This window comes from Protopterus annectens, chromosome 6.part0 (assembly GCF_019279795.1).
Source record: "Protopterus annectens isolate FY-2018-M chromosome 6.part0, PAN1.0, whole genome shotgun sequence".
NCBI classification, from domain to species: Eukaryota; Metazoa; Chordata; order Ceratodontiformes; family Protopteridae; genus Protopterus; species Protopterus annectens.
The window spans coordinates 644,975,569-644,989,454 of record NC_056737.1 but is presented as its reverse complement, the minus strand read 5'-3'; the positions used below and the strand labels follow the sequence as shown (position 1 = coordinate 644,989,454).

The window sequence follows — 13,886 nt, the reverse complement described above, 5'->3', positions numbered from 1 at the left end:
ATTTCTGACTGCGCTGAAAATAAATAATTACAGGATTTAATGCATTCTGCTGAACAGGTTGGAAAACATACTTTGCAATGTGGATTTGATTCATTAGAGGCCTCTTGCAGGGCTGCCGTTACTGGGTCTGTGCTCAGAAGGCATGCTTGGCTTAAGGAGCAATCTTTGCCTGATCATGTTACAGCTAAACTGCTGGATGCTCCCTTAAATCAGGACCGCCTGTTTGGCAACAAGGCTGAGGAAGTTCTTAAAAAGATGGAAGATAAAGCTAAACCTATGCAGACTGTTAAGGATTTCTTACAAGTTCAGCCTCCTAAATTTAGGAGGCACTGGCCCTCTAAAAATTGGTCCTTTCCAGCCCCCACCAGGTCTTCTCAAGCCAAACCCAGACACAGCAGAAACGCCAGGTTTCAGTCCCAAGGGACACACAAGACTAGGCAGGGGGGGGTTTACGTACCCAAACCTGAGAGCAGCAAGACTCCCTCTTATGGAAAACCGTCTCAATTACTTGCTTTTAAGACTTCCAAGCAGTTCCCAACTGAATGCTCCTTTGGGCGGTAAGATTGGTCTGCAGGCCAAAAACTGGGAACTCATTACCCAGGACAAATGGGTTTTAAATATAGTGTCCCAAGGATACAGATTTCATTTTCACACATTACCAACACCAAAGGGATGGCCAGATCTACCCCCAAATCAGTGGGCAAAGGCCCAAAATCAGGTACTCTCTCTCTTAAACATGGGGGCTATTCAGTTGGTACCAGAAGAGGAAAAGGGACAAGGTTTCTATTTGAGACTTTTCCTGGTACCCAGAAAAGGCAATACATGGCATCCTATCCTGGACCTTTCTGTTCTAAACACCTCTTTGGTGATTCCAAAATTCAAAATGCTGACTCTTCACCAGCTGCTTCCTATACTAGGCAAGGATGCATGGTTGGCAACACTGGACTTAAAAGAAGCACACCTGCACATCCCTATCGGGGAGTTTTGCAGAAGATACCTATGCTTCAAAGCAGGCTACATGCACTATCAGTTCTCTGCACTGCTTTTTGGCTTATCTACTACGTACAGGGTATTCACAAAGTACCTAGCTCCAGTCAATGCATTTTGCAGGCAAAGGAATATTCAAATATACCCATACCTGGACGGTTGTCTAATTCAGGCAGAAAGCAAGGACATTCTCTTCAATCATCTGGCTTTTGTTCATAGGGTACTGACTTGTCTGGGGTTCACCATAAACAAAAAGAAATCCCACTTGGTACCCTGTCATCAAATTATATTCCTGGGAGCAAGCTTGAATACAACTTCCCAGATGGCTTTTCTCACGCCAGAGAAACGAATACATTTGACAACTTACTTCAAACAAGTGGCCACAAAAACCCAGCTACCTGCAAGGCAAATACCGCAAGCCTTGGGGTTCATGGCCTCATGCATTCTTCTAATTCCATATGCAAGGCTGTATATGAGGAAACTACAATGGTATCTCAAAAGCCTATGGTGTCAACATTCACAGAATCTGGAAGCAAGGATTCCTATCATACCTTGCCTATACCCTAGAGTTCCTTTGGTGGGCAGAGGCCTGCCACCAAAACAGGGGACTACCATTCACATTACCCCCTGCCAAACAAATCTTAACAACAGATGCATCAGACTATGCCTGGGGGGCTCACCTGGCAGGAAAGTGCATTCAGGGCAAATGGAACCCAAATCAAATGCACCTGCACATAAATCAAAAGGAAATGTTAGCTGTACAGAATGCTCTGACAGCCTTCAAGGACCACATTCTTCGAGGACAACAAATGGTAAAGACAGACAAACACCACTGTCATATGGTACATAAACAAGCAGGGGGGGTACACATTCTTACCCCCTCTGCAGACTAGCCATGGCATTGTGGAACACAGTCTTGATCTACCAAGTGAATCTACAAGCTCAATTCCTGCCAGGAAAACTAAATACACTGGCAGACGGACTATGCAGAAACCTCATGGACCCACACGAGTGGAAACTGGAACCAAGGATTTTCAACATGTTGATAAGCAAATGGGGTAGTCTAGATATAGACCTGTTTGCCTCCCCCCAGAACCATCAACTGGACAAATTTTGCACAAGGATTCCCCACAAGTAAGCTTGGAAAATGGATGCTTTATCCTTCAGCTGGAAAAACCAATCAGTTTATGCCTTTCCTCCTCTGCCTTTGCTCTACAAGGTACTACTCAAGGTCAAACAGGACAAGCCAAGGACAATTTTAATTGCACCAGACTGGCCTCGCAAACACTGGTACCCACTCTTGCGCGGTGTGTCATGCTTGGCTCCATGGCACCTGCCTCAGACTCCTTCCCTGTTGTCTCAGCAGGCGAACATGTTTCTTCACCCTCAGCTGCAAACCCTGAACCTAGCAGCCTGGCTAATTACCTAATCTCTACTTTACCATCCCTCAGTAAATCAGTGATGTATATCATTTTAGAGGCAAGGTGGCCTAGTATTAGAAAATCTTATACTGCAAAATGGAAAAGATTCTGTGCTTGGAACCAGTCTCAAGGAATGATTGCAGCAGTGCCCAGTTTACCTCAGGTTTTACAATACTTAACTGAGATGCTTCCTAAGGGCTTGTCCTTTTCCTCCATCAAAATTCATGCCTCAGCCATTTCAGCTCATTATAGCACAGAGCCTCCCCTCTTCTCTCACCCACTGCTCAAGCAGTTCCTCAGAGGGGCCAAAAATCTAAGGCCACCCAGGAGAGCTCCAACTCCAGCCTGGGATATTAACTTTGTCTTGGAGAAACTCACTCTTCCTCCTTTCGTGCCAGCTGCTACTGCAGATTTAAAATTTCTTTCTTGGAAAACAGCTTTCCTTTTGACAATCATTTCTACATGAAGAGTATCTGAATTACAGGCCCTTATGGCAGTGGAACCTTTCATCTTTCATGCAGACAGGGTGTCCCTCAGAACCAATCCCTTTTTCATGCCCAAGGTGGTATCCAGTGTGGCCCTTAATCAGTCCATTCATTTGCCTACTTTTTTTCCTAACCCACAGAACAAAGGGGAACGGATACTGCACTCTTTAGATGTGCACAGACAGCTTAGATTCCACTTGGACAGGACTAAACCTCAAAGGAAATCTGAACAACTACTGGTGGCATTTGCTGCAAGGACAGAGGGGGAAAGCTATTTCAAAACAAACCTTTTCAAAATGAATAGGCCACTGCATTCATTTCTGCTATAAGCACCATGGAAAACCTATCTCACAGGGCATCAGACCCTGTTCAACCAGGGCTGCATCTATCTCTACAGCCTTTCTCAGGGGCGTCCCTACTAGGGACATCTTAGTGCTGCTACCTGGAGTTCTGTACATACTTTAACCAAGCATTATCATTTGCCAATTTTCTCTAAATCCAGGGCTGGTTTTGCCACTGCAGTCTTGCAGGGCCTTATAGCTGGTCCTAGTTCTATTTAAATTCCTCCTCCCAACCTTAGCTTTGGGAATCTACCCAAATGTAATGACTGCAACAGTGAAACATGAAGAACATAGTACAGTTGTATACACTTACCATAAATGTAGATGTTCGAGTGTATTCACTGTTGCAGTCCTGGTTATCCTCCCTCCAGCCCTTTTTCTTCCTTTGGCTATACCTCTACTCTCACTCACTATGCTCTAAAAGCTTTTTGGTGTATTTGCTTTTCTGTTGGAGGTATATCCTTGTATTTATAGATTTAATTGTTTCCCATTAGGGGGACACCTGACATCTGGGGCAAGAAAAACTGATGTAATGGCGTCGGCTGCATGTTTTTATACCCCTGACGACCTGAAGTTATGGAAGAAGGGACAGCAACCGATGCAGGACCTAAGACTTTGTTAATCAGGCCGACTGAGGGCTACTGCAAGCAGATAACCCAAATGTAATGACTGCAACAGTGAATACACTCTAACATCTACATTTATGGTAAGTGTACACAACTGTACTTTTTTGTTTATGACATATTAGAAATAATTTAATGCTGTGTGTTCAGGTACTGCAGATCAGATCATTTCATTATGTCATACACACCAACTTGTGCCCTCAGAAGTGCCACTCATCATTTGTGCAGTACTGAGGATAAAGTGGCAACAGCACTAGTGTTGATGGCAGGATGTCTGTGTAATCTATTTTATCTGATAATGTACTTTTCATTCTTCCTTAATGATCTGTTTAAAATCCGATATCAGATTCAGTGTGGCTGCATTCCCAAGACTTATGGATCCGAGTCTCGAGCTCCTCCCTCTTCCGATAATGTTAACATACTTTCCCTAATGCCTCAGATCTCATTTGCCGCCAGTGCGTCCAAGCATGGACTCTTGAGTCTTGAGTGGGAATCTCAAAGACTTGTGTTGAGCTAAGTTTATCTCTTATGGAAAGAACTCACAATGACTTCACACCTCCACCCCTTACCTCTTCCCACCTGCTTGTTCCCCTAGGAGGAAAACTCTCCTCCCATGCAAAAAACTGGGCCTCTATCACTAATGACCGATGGGTCTTCAACATAGTGTCCCAGGGATACAAATTTTATTTCCACACTCTGCCAACCCCAAAAGGGTTCCCAGATCCTCCTCCAAACCAGTGGGCAGAGTGCCAAAACCAAGTCCATTCCCTGGTCTCCATGAGGGCAGTACAGCTTGTTCCTGCAGACCAGATAGGCCAAGGTTTCTATTCCAGGCTTTCCCTGGTACCCAAAAAAGAGGGCACCTGGTGCCCAATCCCCGATATATCAATTCTAACCACCTTCCTGGTGATACCAAAATTCAAAATGCTCACCTTCCAGCAGCTTCTTCCTATGCTATCCAAGGATACGTGATTAGCCACCCTATACCTAAAAGAGGCCTATCTACACAGCCTAATCAGGGATTCTTGCAGGAAATATCTACGTTTCAGGTCAGGATCTATACACTTTCATTCTCTGCGCTACCATTTGGCTTATCCACTGCTCTGAGATTTCACAAAATGCCTGGCTCCAGCCATTGCTTTTTGCAGAGAAAGGAATATTCAAATTTACCCATACTTAGACGACTGCCTGATTCAGGCAGACAGTCAGGAAAAGCTGTTACAGCACCTGACCTTTGTAAAGGACCTACTGACCTCCCTGGGGTATACTATAAATGAAAAGAAGTGCAGACTAGTTCCAACTAAAAAAAATGGTATTCCTGGGAACAAGCCTGGACACAGCATCCCAGATGACATTCCTTACTCCAGAAAAACAAGCCTATCTGACAGGCTACTTCTCTCAACTAGCCACCAGAACCCAGTTATCCACAAGGCAAATCCTGCAAGCCCTAGGGTTCATGGCATCCTGCATTCTACTCATTCCATATGCCAGACCTGCATATGAGGAAACTTCAGTGGTACCCAAAAAGCCTTTGGAGTCAACATTCTCAGGACCTGAAAACTATATCATCTATGGTACCCTGTCTAAGGAAAGATTTTCTTTGGTGGGCAGCAGCATGCAACCACAACGAGGGTCTTCCCTTCTCACAACTCCATGCCACCCAGAACCTAACCACAGATGCATCAGATTATGCCTGGGGTGCACACCTGGACGGCAGGTGCATTCAAGGCCATCGGGCTCTGGAGCCCAAATCAAATATATCTGCACATCAACCAAAAAGAGATGCTAGCTGTTTGGCACACTCTGGCGGCTCTTAGACCCCTACTCTCCCATGGGCCTCTAGTGATCAAAACAGACAACACCACAGTGATGTAGTACATCAACAAGCAGGGGGAACTTACTCTTATCCTCTCTGCAGGCTCACCATGCCCCTTTGGCACACGGCTTCAGCCATGCAAATTCACCTGATAGCACAATTACTGCCAGACTCCCAAAACTCTCTGGCAGACAACTTCAGCAGAAACTTCCTAGACCCACATGTGTGGCAGCTAGACCACAGCACCTTCAACCTTGTAACCCAGAAATGGGGCACCCCAAAGGTGGACCTCTTTGCCTCCCACAACAATCACCAGCTCAGCAAATTTTGCACCAGGGACCCTCACAGCAAGGCCTGTAAAGTGGATGCCCTATCTTTCCAGTGGGTAAACCTCTCGATCTATGCATTTCCCCTCTACCTGTATTTTCAAGGGTACTGCTCAAAATAAGAGAGTAAACCAAGTGCAGTCCTGATTGCCCCAGATTGGCCATGCCAGCACTGGTACCCACTGCTGCGCAGTCTATCACCCCTGCCACCATGGTACCTACCTCAGATCCCAATTCCCCTCACCCAGCAGAATGGAGAATTCATGCATCCACAATTGCAGGCCCTGAACCTGGCAGCCTGGCTCATTCCCTGACATCTCCTCTAGTTGCCAGCCTATGCAAGCAAGTCCTGGATGTTATACGTGAGGCCAGATGCCCCAGCACTAGAAAATCCTATGCTGACAAGTTGAAAAGGTATTGCACCTGGATCCAGGCTAAAGGAGCTGAAACAGCACAGCCCTCCCTACCTCTCATCCTGGATTACCTAGCAGACCTACTACACAGGGTGCCTATCCTTCTCTTCTATTAAAATTCATGCCTCTGCCATCTCTGCTCATTACAGCACAGAGCCACCTCTCTTTTCTTACCCTCTCATCAAACAGTTCCTAATAGGAGCTAACAATTTAAAGCCACCCAGAAGAGCTCCTACCCCAGCTTGGGACCTTAACTTTGTGTTGGACAAGCTCACACTACCCCGCCACCCCCCCTACCCCCACCCCCTTGAGCCTGCAGCTTCAGCAGTGTTAAAATTCCTTTCTTGGAAAACAGCTTTGCTTCTGGCCATCACTTCAGCTAGAAGAGTTTCAGAGCTACAAGCACTCATGGCTGTAGAGCCCTTCATAATTTTTCATGCTGACAGGGTCTCCCTCAGGATTAACCCAACTTTCATGCCTAAAGTGGTGTCCACTGTGGCTCTCCACCAATCAGTTCATTTGCCCACCTTTTTCCCTAGCCCACAAAACAAGGGGGAAAGGATTCTGCATTCTCTAGATGTGCATAGACAGCTCAGATTCTGCCTGGATAGGACTAAATCTTTTAGGAAACTAACCAATTGCTAGTCAGCTTTGCAGCAGGGGCAGAGGGCAAGGCCATATCCAAACAATCTCCAAATGGTTAGCACACTGTATCCATTTCTGCTACAAATACCATGGGAAACCGTCCCCTAAGGGGGCCAGGATGCATTCCACCAGGGCAACCTCCACCTCTACAGCGTTTCTCACAGCGGCCCCTACCAGGGACATCCTGGAGCCTGCAACATGGAGTTATGTTCATACCTTCACCAAGCATTACCACCTGCCTATCTTCTCCAAATCCAGGGCATGCTTTGCAACCACAGTCTTGCAGGGCATCCTAGTCAGCCCCCTGTCTTCTTGACTGCCTCCACCCTTTTCTTCAGCTTTGGGAGTCAACCCAAGTGTGATGACTGCAACAGTGAAACACAAAGAACATAGTACAGTTGTGTACACTTACCATAAATGTAGATGTATGAGTGCATTCACTGTTGTAGTCCTGGTTTCCCACCCTCCATCCCCCTTGTCTCTCTCTCTCTCTCCTTACAGGGATTTTGTGGTATTTACTTTACACTGGTGGTGTTCTTCCACCATAACCTAGCTCCCTGTTTGCGAGCTCCTGACATTTGGGGCAAGAAAAACTGATGTAATGGCGTCGGCTGCCTTATTTTATACCACTGACGACCTGACGTCAGTCCTGGAGCGACAGCAACTGATGCAGAAATACTAAGCCTCTGGTATTCGGGCTGACTGAGGGCTACCCCTGGCAGGATAACCCAAGTGTGATGACTGCAACAGTGAATGCACTCGAACATCTATATTTATGGTAAGTGTGCACAACTGTACTTCGTCGGTCTTCTTTCCCAGTTTTTCTAATAAACACGAACACGTTGTACCTCCTTGATGTTCGTGGATAGCTACGTTTCTACCTTCACAGAACAAAGAAGCACAAAGTCTGATCAGTTGTTCATTTGTTTTATAATTTAGGTGAAGCAGTTTCCAAAATTATCTTGGCTAAATGGATTATGGATTACAGATTGTATTTCTCATTTACTCCCAGAAGGATATTGAATTGCCTTGACCTCCAAAAGTCCACTCTACCGGATTTCCAGAAAAATTAGAAAAATATTTTAGATTAACAATTAAAACAGATTTTTGCCTTGCTTGCTTAATTTAAACCACTTCTCATATTAAAGCAGCTTACTGTGGTTAAGGTACAGTATTAGAAATGTGCTGCTTGTGGGCTGCCTTTCAAGAGTTGTAGGCTAACCCATGTGTAACTGGTGAGGTAAAAATACTTTTAATATGAAAATATGTGTTAAGTAATGCTTTCTTTTTTTTTTTTGCTTCATGTTTGTTTTGATGCGATACAGATTTTTTTTATGAAAGAATGCAAACCTTGTATCTCATTCTTATATTACTGGGCAAGGGACACCAAAGCTATGGGGGCAAGCCAGATCACAGAGATTAGTACTGAAAAACTTGTTCCTAGGTTCATAGGTGTGTACTAGGCTAATGGCCCTGGATACTTTACAAGCCTAGCCCATAGCAGTGCCGTGGTATCATGCTACCCAACGTTAGTTCCCAGTGCCTCTATCAAGTAGAGCCACTGGAGTGATCCCTGGGATGAACTTTCTATTTCCCATCCACTCATCAAGATTTCTCTTGAAGAGGGCCAGTGAGGTGCATTGCTTGACATGCATGGGAAGTCTATTCCAAAGCATGGGCAATCTCTGGGTTATGAACCTGTCCCTCCAGCATGTTCTGTTGATTGTGGTAATGAAGTTGAGGTCTGTGGAGCATGTGGTGAGGAGGGATTTGAATTTCTTTAGATATAGCATTTCTAACAGAGCTGAGTCAGACATGGCTTTGTAAGTCAAGCAGAGATCACCTCTTAGTAGTTGTGCTGTACTTTTTTACTGTAGGACACAGTGTGGTGATATTTGTTTTATGATTGGATTGCAGTTGGTTGTGGGGAGAAGTGACTAGAAAGTTATTGCAATACTGCTTTGTTGAATTTGATTTCTACACTTTGCCCTGTATTTTCATTTTCAAGAACAGATGAGTGCACTTTACAGACTGTGTTATGTATAATTAAATTACAAAAACAGAAAAAAATGAATACCAAAAAATCAAGGTAATTGCAGTCTTTGCACAGAATTTGATGTTTGTGAATGGAGTGTGAAGGTTTATTTATTTATTTTTTAAATATCCATAATACCCTGCTAGAGGTTGGATGGGTAGTAATACAGATGGTATAAAGCAGTGTTTCAGACTGGGTTAATAGTGGACAATCAAAGGGCTATTTTGATGATCTTTGCCTTTCTTTTTTATATGGGATTCTACATAGGGCCTTGGGTACCTCTTCTTCAACTGAGGCTTTTTTGGGGGACTGTGAAGCTCTACATCTTTCATGGAATATCAGGCATTCTGTTCAGTAGTCCCTTTAACTGAGAAGGAATTAATTAAAGAGCGATTAGAAATATCTGTGGAAGTAACCTTGCAGGCCTAGACACACTTCTGATGGACGTATATAAATTATCCCCCCTTTTTTAATGTACTTTACTGTTGATGAATGCAATGTTGCCGGGTACAGACTTCATGTAGATTTTGGGGGAAGTCTCTGATATCAATTATTTTGAAAATGGATGCGCACCTGTTGCTTTCTACATCTTATCAGCCCATTTTCATACTAAAAACAGACTTTAATCTCTTGTGGAGTGTTAGTATCTGTATTAGCTTTGTTTGACACCCATCTTGGTTCACATGGATAACTGTGGATTGTTAGGAGGTGGAAGACTTGGTATTAGAAAATAAATTGATTTGTAAAATGGTGGGCAAGTTCTCCTTTACCATATGGTATTTGATAGCATGGAAGTTCCTTTTTAAAACATTGGCCAAATACAAGTGTCAATCTTACAGGTCCTGAATAATCTTTAGGATTGCAGAGCACAAGGAAGTGTGAATAACAAGTCTGTTTGTACTGTTTGTTTTTTAGCTGGGTAAAAGACAAGGTAGTTTTGACTCTGCATTTCTCTTTGTTTGGGGCACTGCCTCACTGGATCTTTCAGAGACCTCTTTGGATAGTCAGTAAGGGGAAACCTAAGACTAAATTACCATTGTTTGCATATGACCTTGTTTATCTAATCTGTTTCAAAAAGAGACTTTACAGAACTTTTCAGAATGGCTGGTTGGCTAAATCTGGATCATTATTTGTCTATAGAAAGTAAGCAGACAACATGGATGTAGTTGTCTCAGTTGTAACCATACTTGAGAAAGTTAAAAGTCGGATCAGCTTGATGCAGTTCTAGAGATAAACTGAATTGAGGAGTTATCCATGACAAGTGATTACAGTGCCCAAAAACTGGGCATTAAGATATAGTGAATACTTTACAGCATGATCTGTTGTTTCTGACAGGCATAAAGGTGGTGCCCATATGTGTTTGTCTTACCAGTATGGCTGTATCTGGCACAGTCACTTCTCTCCCAGTCCTTACTGAAACAGTTAAAGTTAATAGTGAGGGGCTGAGGGTTTTCTGCCTAACCGTATGAGGTATTACAGACTGCTCACTTAAGAAATTCCTTTTTTTTTTTTTTTTTTTTTTTTATGAATAGAACTAGAATGCAGTGCAAATGGAGTTGACCTTGCTTCACAATTCTTTGCTGCCTGTTCTTTGTGTTTCATAGTTTGATCAGTAGTCCTGTTTTGGATTCCTTTCCTCCATGTTTAATATCTCGTATGCATTGTATTATGCCTAAATTAAGGTAAAAGCTTATTGTTGGTATTTACTTTGTTCTCTTCTAAATATCTTTGTTTCCAAAAGGTGAAAGAGAGCTGTAAGGTGGGGGTGGGGAGCAGATAGTGGCTAGCTGACTGTGGTTTAGAAAGACCAAATGCTTTCTGGAGTTGCTATAAGATAGGCATTTCTCAGGTTTTTAGATGATGCGGTTGAGATATTTACAGATCATCCAGTTGAAGAAGACACAGCTATCTCTAATTGGATTATACTAAAGGTAAGCCCTGAATTAAACGTTTTCAGGCATGTAAGGCCACTGAGGTTAGTTTCCAAGATCACTGTTCCTCTTTAAGGAACACCTGAATGGTAGAGTTAGCTATTTAATTGGCTTTGAAGTATCTGGAAATGATTGACTTTTTAATTCATTGTTTACAAGGCCTTGTGTGTAGTTTTATCTAACAGAGTTTGCAGTTTTTTTGTGTTTCTTAAAAGATCTATGATCTGTACCCTTGTATGTGCAGCATCCACAGTAACTCAACTTCTCACAGTCTCACAAAAAGCGTTTTCTGATATTGAAACGTGGCTAGCAAGCTCACAACTCATTTTCAACCCTAGTAAAACTAAACTTATGATCTTTCATCCATCTAAACCTACTGACCTCCTAGTTAACTTTTATATCACTGCCAGTAATAATACTAGGATTTTCCCAGATTCCCAAACAATACTATTAGACGTCATAGTTGACAGCAGACTAAAATTTGACATACACATTTCTAACACAATCAGAAAAGTTCACAAGAAAATGGGAACAATGTATAGAAACAAAAAAATCTTGAAAATGGGAACAATGTAGAGAAACAAAAAATTCTTAACAGACCTTACAAGAATAGCCATAGCTAGAACCCACCTTCTCTCCTCATTCTTGTATGCATCCCCCCATACTTACCAACCTCAAAAAGTCAGAACTAAGTAAATTAGAATCATGTTACAATACGATTGCCAAATTTCAACACATTTCACACATTCAACCCATCACTGTCAGTGACTAAAAATCTTTCTTGGTTGGAACTACCTCATGTTATGAGCTGTAACCAGTTAATAATGGCTCATAAAATAATGCACAATCCTGACAACGTACCTTCCCTAAAAAGCCTTCTACAACCCTATTCTAACATTCGTACTCTTTGATCATCTAACAAAGACTTACTCCAAATAACCAAAGTAGCCAATACAGCAGGCAACTCTCTTAACTCTAACTTTGTTGCCAAAAATTGAAATACCCTTTCACATAGTATTAGATCCATAAGCAATCTTAATAATTTCAAAACATCTCTCAAAACACACTTATTTGAATCCTGGCTTTGCACATGTAACACTCCAGGTTAATTATTAACTTATACAATTTGGCTGTACGTATTAACTCTGTTAACATATCCCTTCTAACAACACTACTTCTCTATAAGTAGTTACATTCCTAGCTGCAACTCTCACCACAGAAGCATTACTAACTATGCACTACTTTGCCTAAGTGATTTTCCCTACTTAATTTCCTAACTAATGTTCTGTTCCTCCACATACATAAATTCAACCATATATTTGTCTATATTCAAGTGTTTAAAGTCTTGTTCTATACGATACTATGTATATATTTTTTTACATTTTTATCCTGGAAATGTCTTAACACTCGTTTTTTTGTCTAATTTCTATTACTTGATGCTATGATTTTTCATGCAAGCTTAGGCTGGAACTTTTCTCCCCAGACCTACGTTGAAAATGGGCACTGTCCCAGTCGGACCATCCTGGTAAACAAATGTAAAATAAAATAAAATCTATAACTTGATCCATGACATTCTCCTGCAGTATTGACAGAAGACGTGGAGACTTGAAAGCACAGTCAGTTTGCTCTCTGGAGCCATATTTGACATTTTGTTTGCTGTAATTCAGCAGCTGTTCGTGTCTAGAATGAAGTCGGTAGAAGAGTATTCATTCCCCCCTTGGGAAATGAGAATATGGATGAAGATTGAGAAAAGTTTATTATTGTTGATCCTATTAGCATAGAGTAAGGCTCTAACTAAGAAATGGAGACTGTTGCTATAGACATTAAGGTGTCACATTGTCTAGTTAAAATTACAAATGGGACTGTTTTTCACTGCATTTATTTTTCTCTCTCTTATTTATGGACACGTAGTTACCAAGGTTGGGGTGCAGACTGCTTTGCATCCTAAAATCTTGATAGTATCTGTAGGGGTAGGTCCCTTTTTCTATTTTCTAGGGAGGAGGGGATTTGGGAAGATTCCTGAGCTAAGCTGAAAATCTGTATGATAGAGCTAAGCATGTAATCTCTGGCTGATGCTTAAAGTTAAGTAAAAGTACCCAATCTTTCTCTATAGTTTTTGCCTTTGTAAACACTATTAGAATACACTTATGTTTATGATCTGGAAGCAATTTTGCTTGACTTGTTTATGATAATGCAAGTGAACACGACATGGTCTGGTTTTGATTATGTATAAAATATTTGTCATAGTTGCTGTGTGCAAATAGTTTAAAATAATTCAATTGTACATAATCAGACTTGAATTATTATGTCAGAAGAAAAAATAAGAGATGTTATGAAATTTCATAAATTAGACTAGTTGGGGAAGCCATTTTCATTACCATAGGTCCATATTATTGAAATGAAATTTTCTATGTACTGTGTACAGTTAGTGCTGTTCTTTCTGTATTTGCAAAACAGTGATTTGTAACTGTAAACGTCAAGCTAAATAAATTAAAGGGCAATACTTAGTAGCTGTAGAGATTTTAAAGTCAGCTTTTTAACTACTTGAATCTGCAGTCTTACTGCATGTCTGTATTAAGTATATTAATGTATAATTCAGAATGTAATCTTATGTCTGTGAAGAATCCCTCATGTATATAAATAGTCATACTGCCTCTACCACTTATTGGTTGAATACAGGCTTTTTCAGTCAGTCCTGAAACAGGCATGCTGTGCCTAGTATAATTTTTAATTTATCCAGACGTATTTGTTGTGACTTTTTTAGTTGGCATTCTCTCTTTAAAAGTGAACATATAATGTGAGAGTGTTCAATCTCGCCGTTTGTTCTTACACCTGGGTTCGGAGCCGATCCTCTTCCCCCCGG

The 13,886-nt window shown here is 41.9% G+C and overlaps 1 protein-coding gene across 1 annotated transcript in view; it reads left to right on the top strand.

The window, feature by feature from the left end:
- TXNDC16 (thioredoxin domain containing 16) overlaps positions 1–13,886 on the top strand; it is a 1,725,832-nt gene that overhangs the window by 765,547 nt on the left and 946,399 nt on the right. The window contains exon 10 of the mRNA XM_044073553.1: positions 10,950–11,023. Coding sequence (XP_043929488.1) covers positions 10,950–11,023 — 74 coding nt within the window. The remainder of the gene's footprint in view (positions 1–10,949; positions 11,024–13,886) is intronic.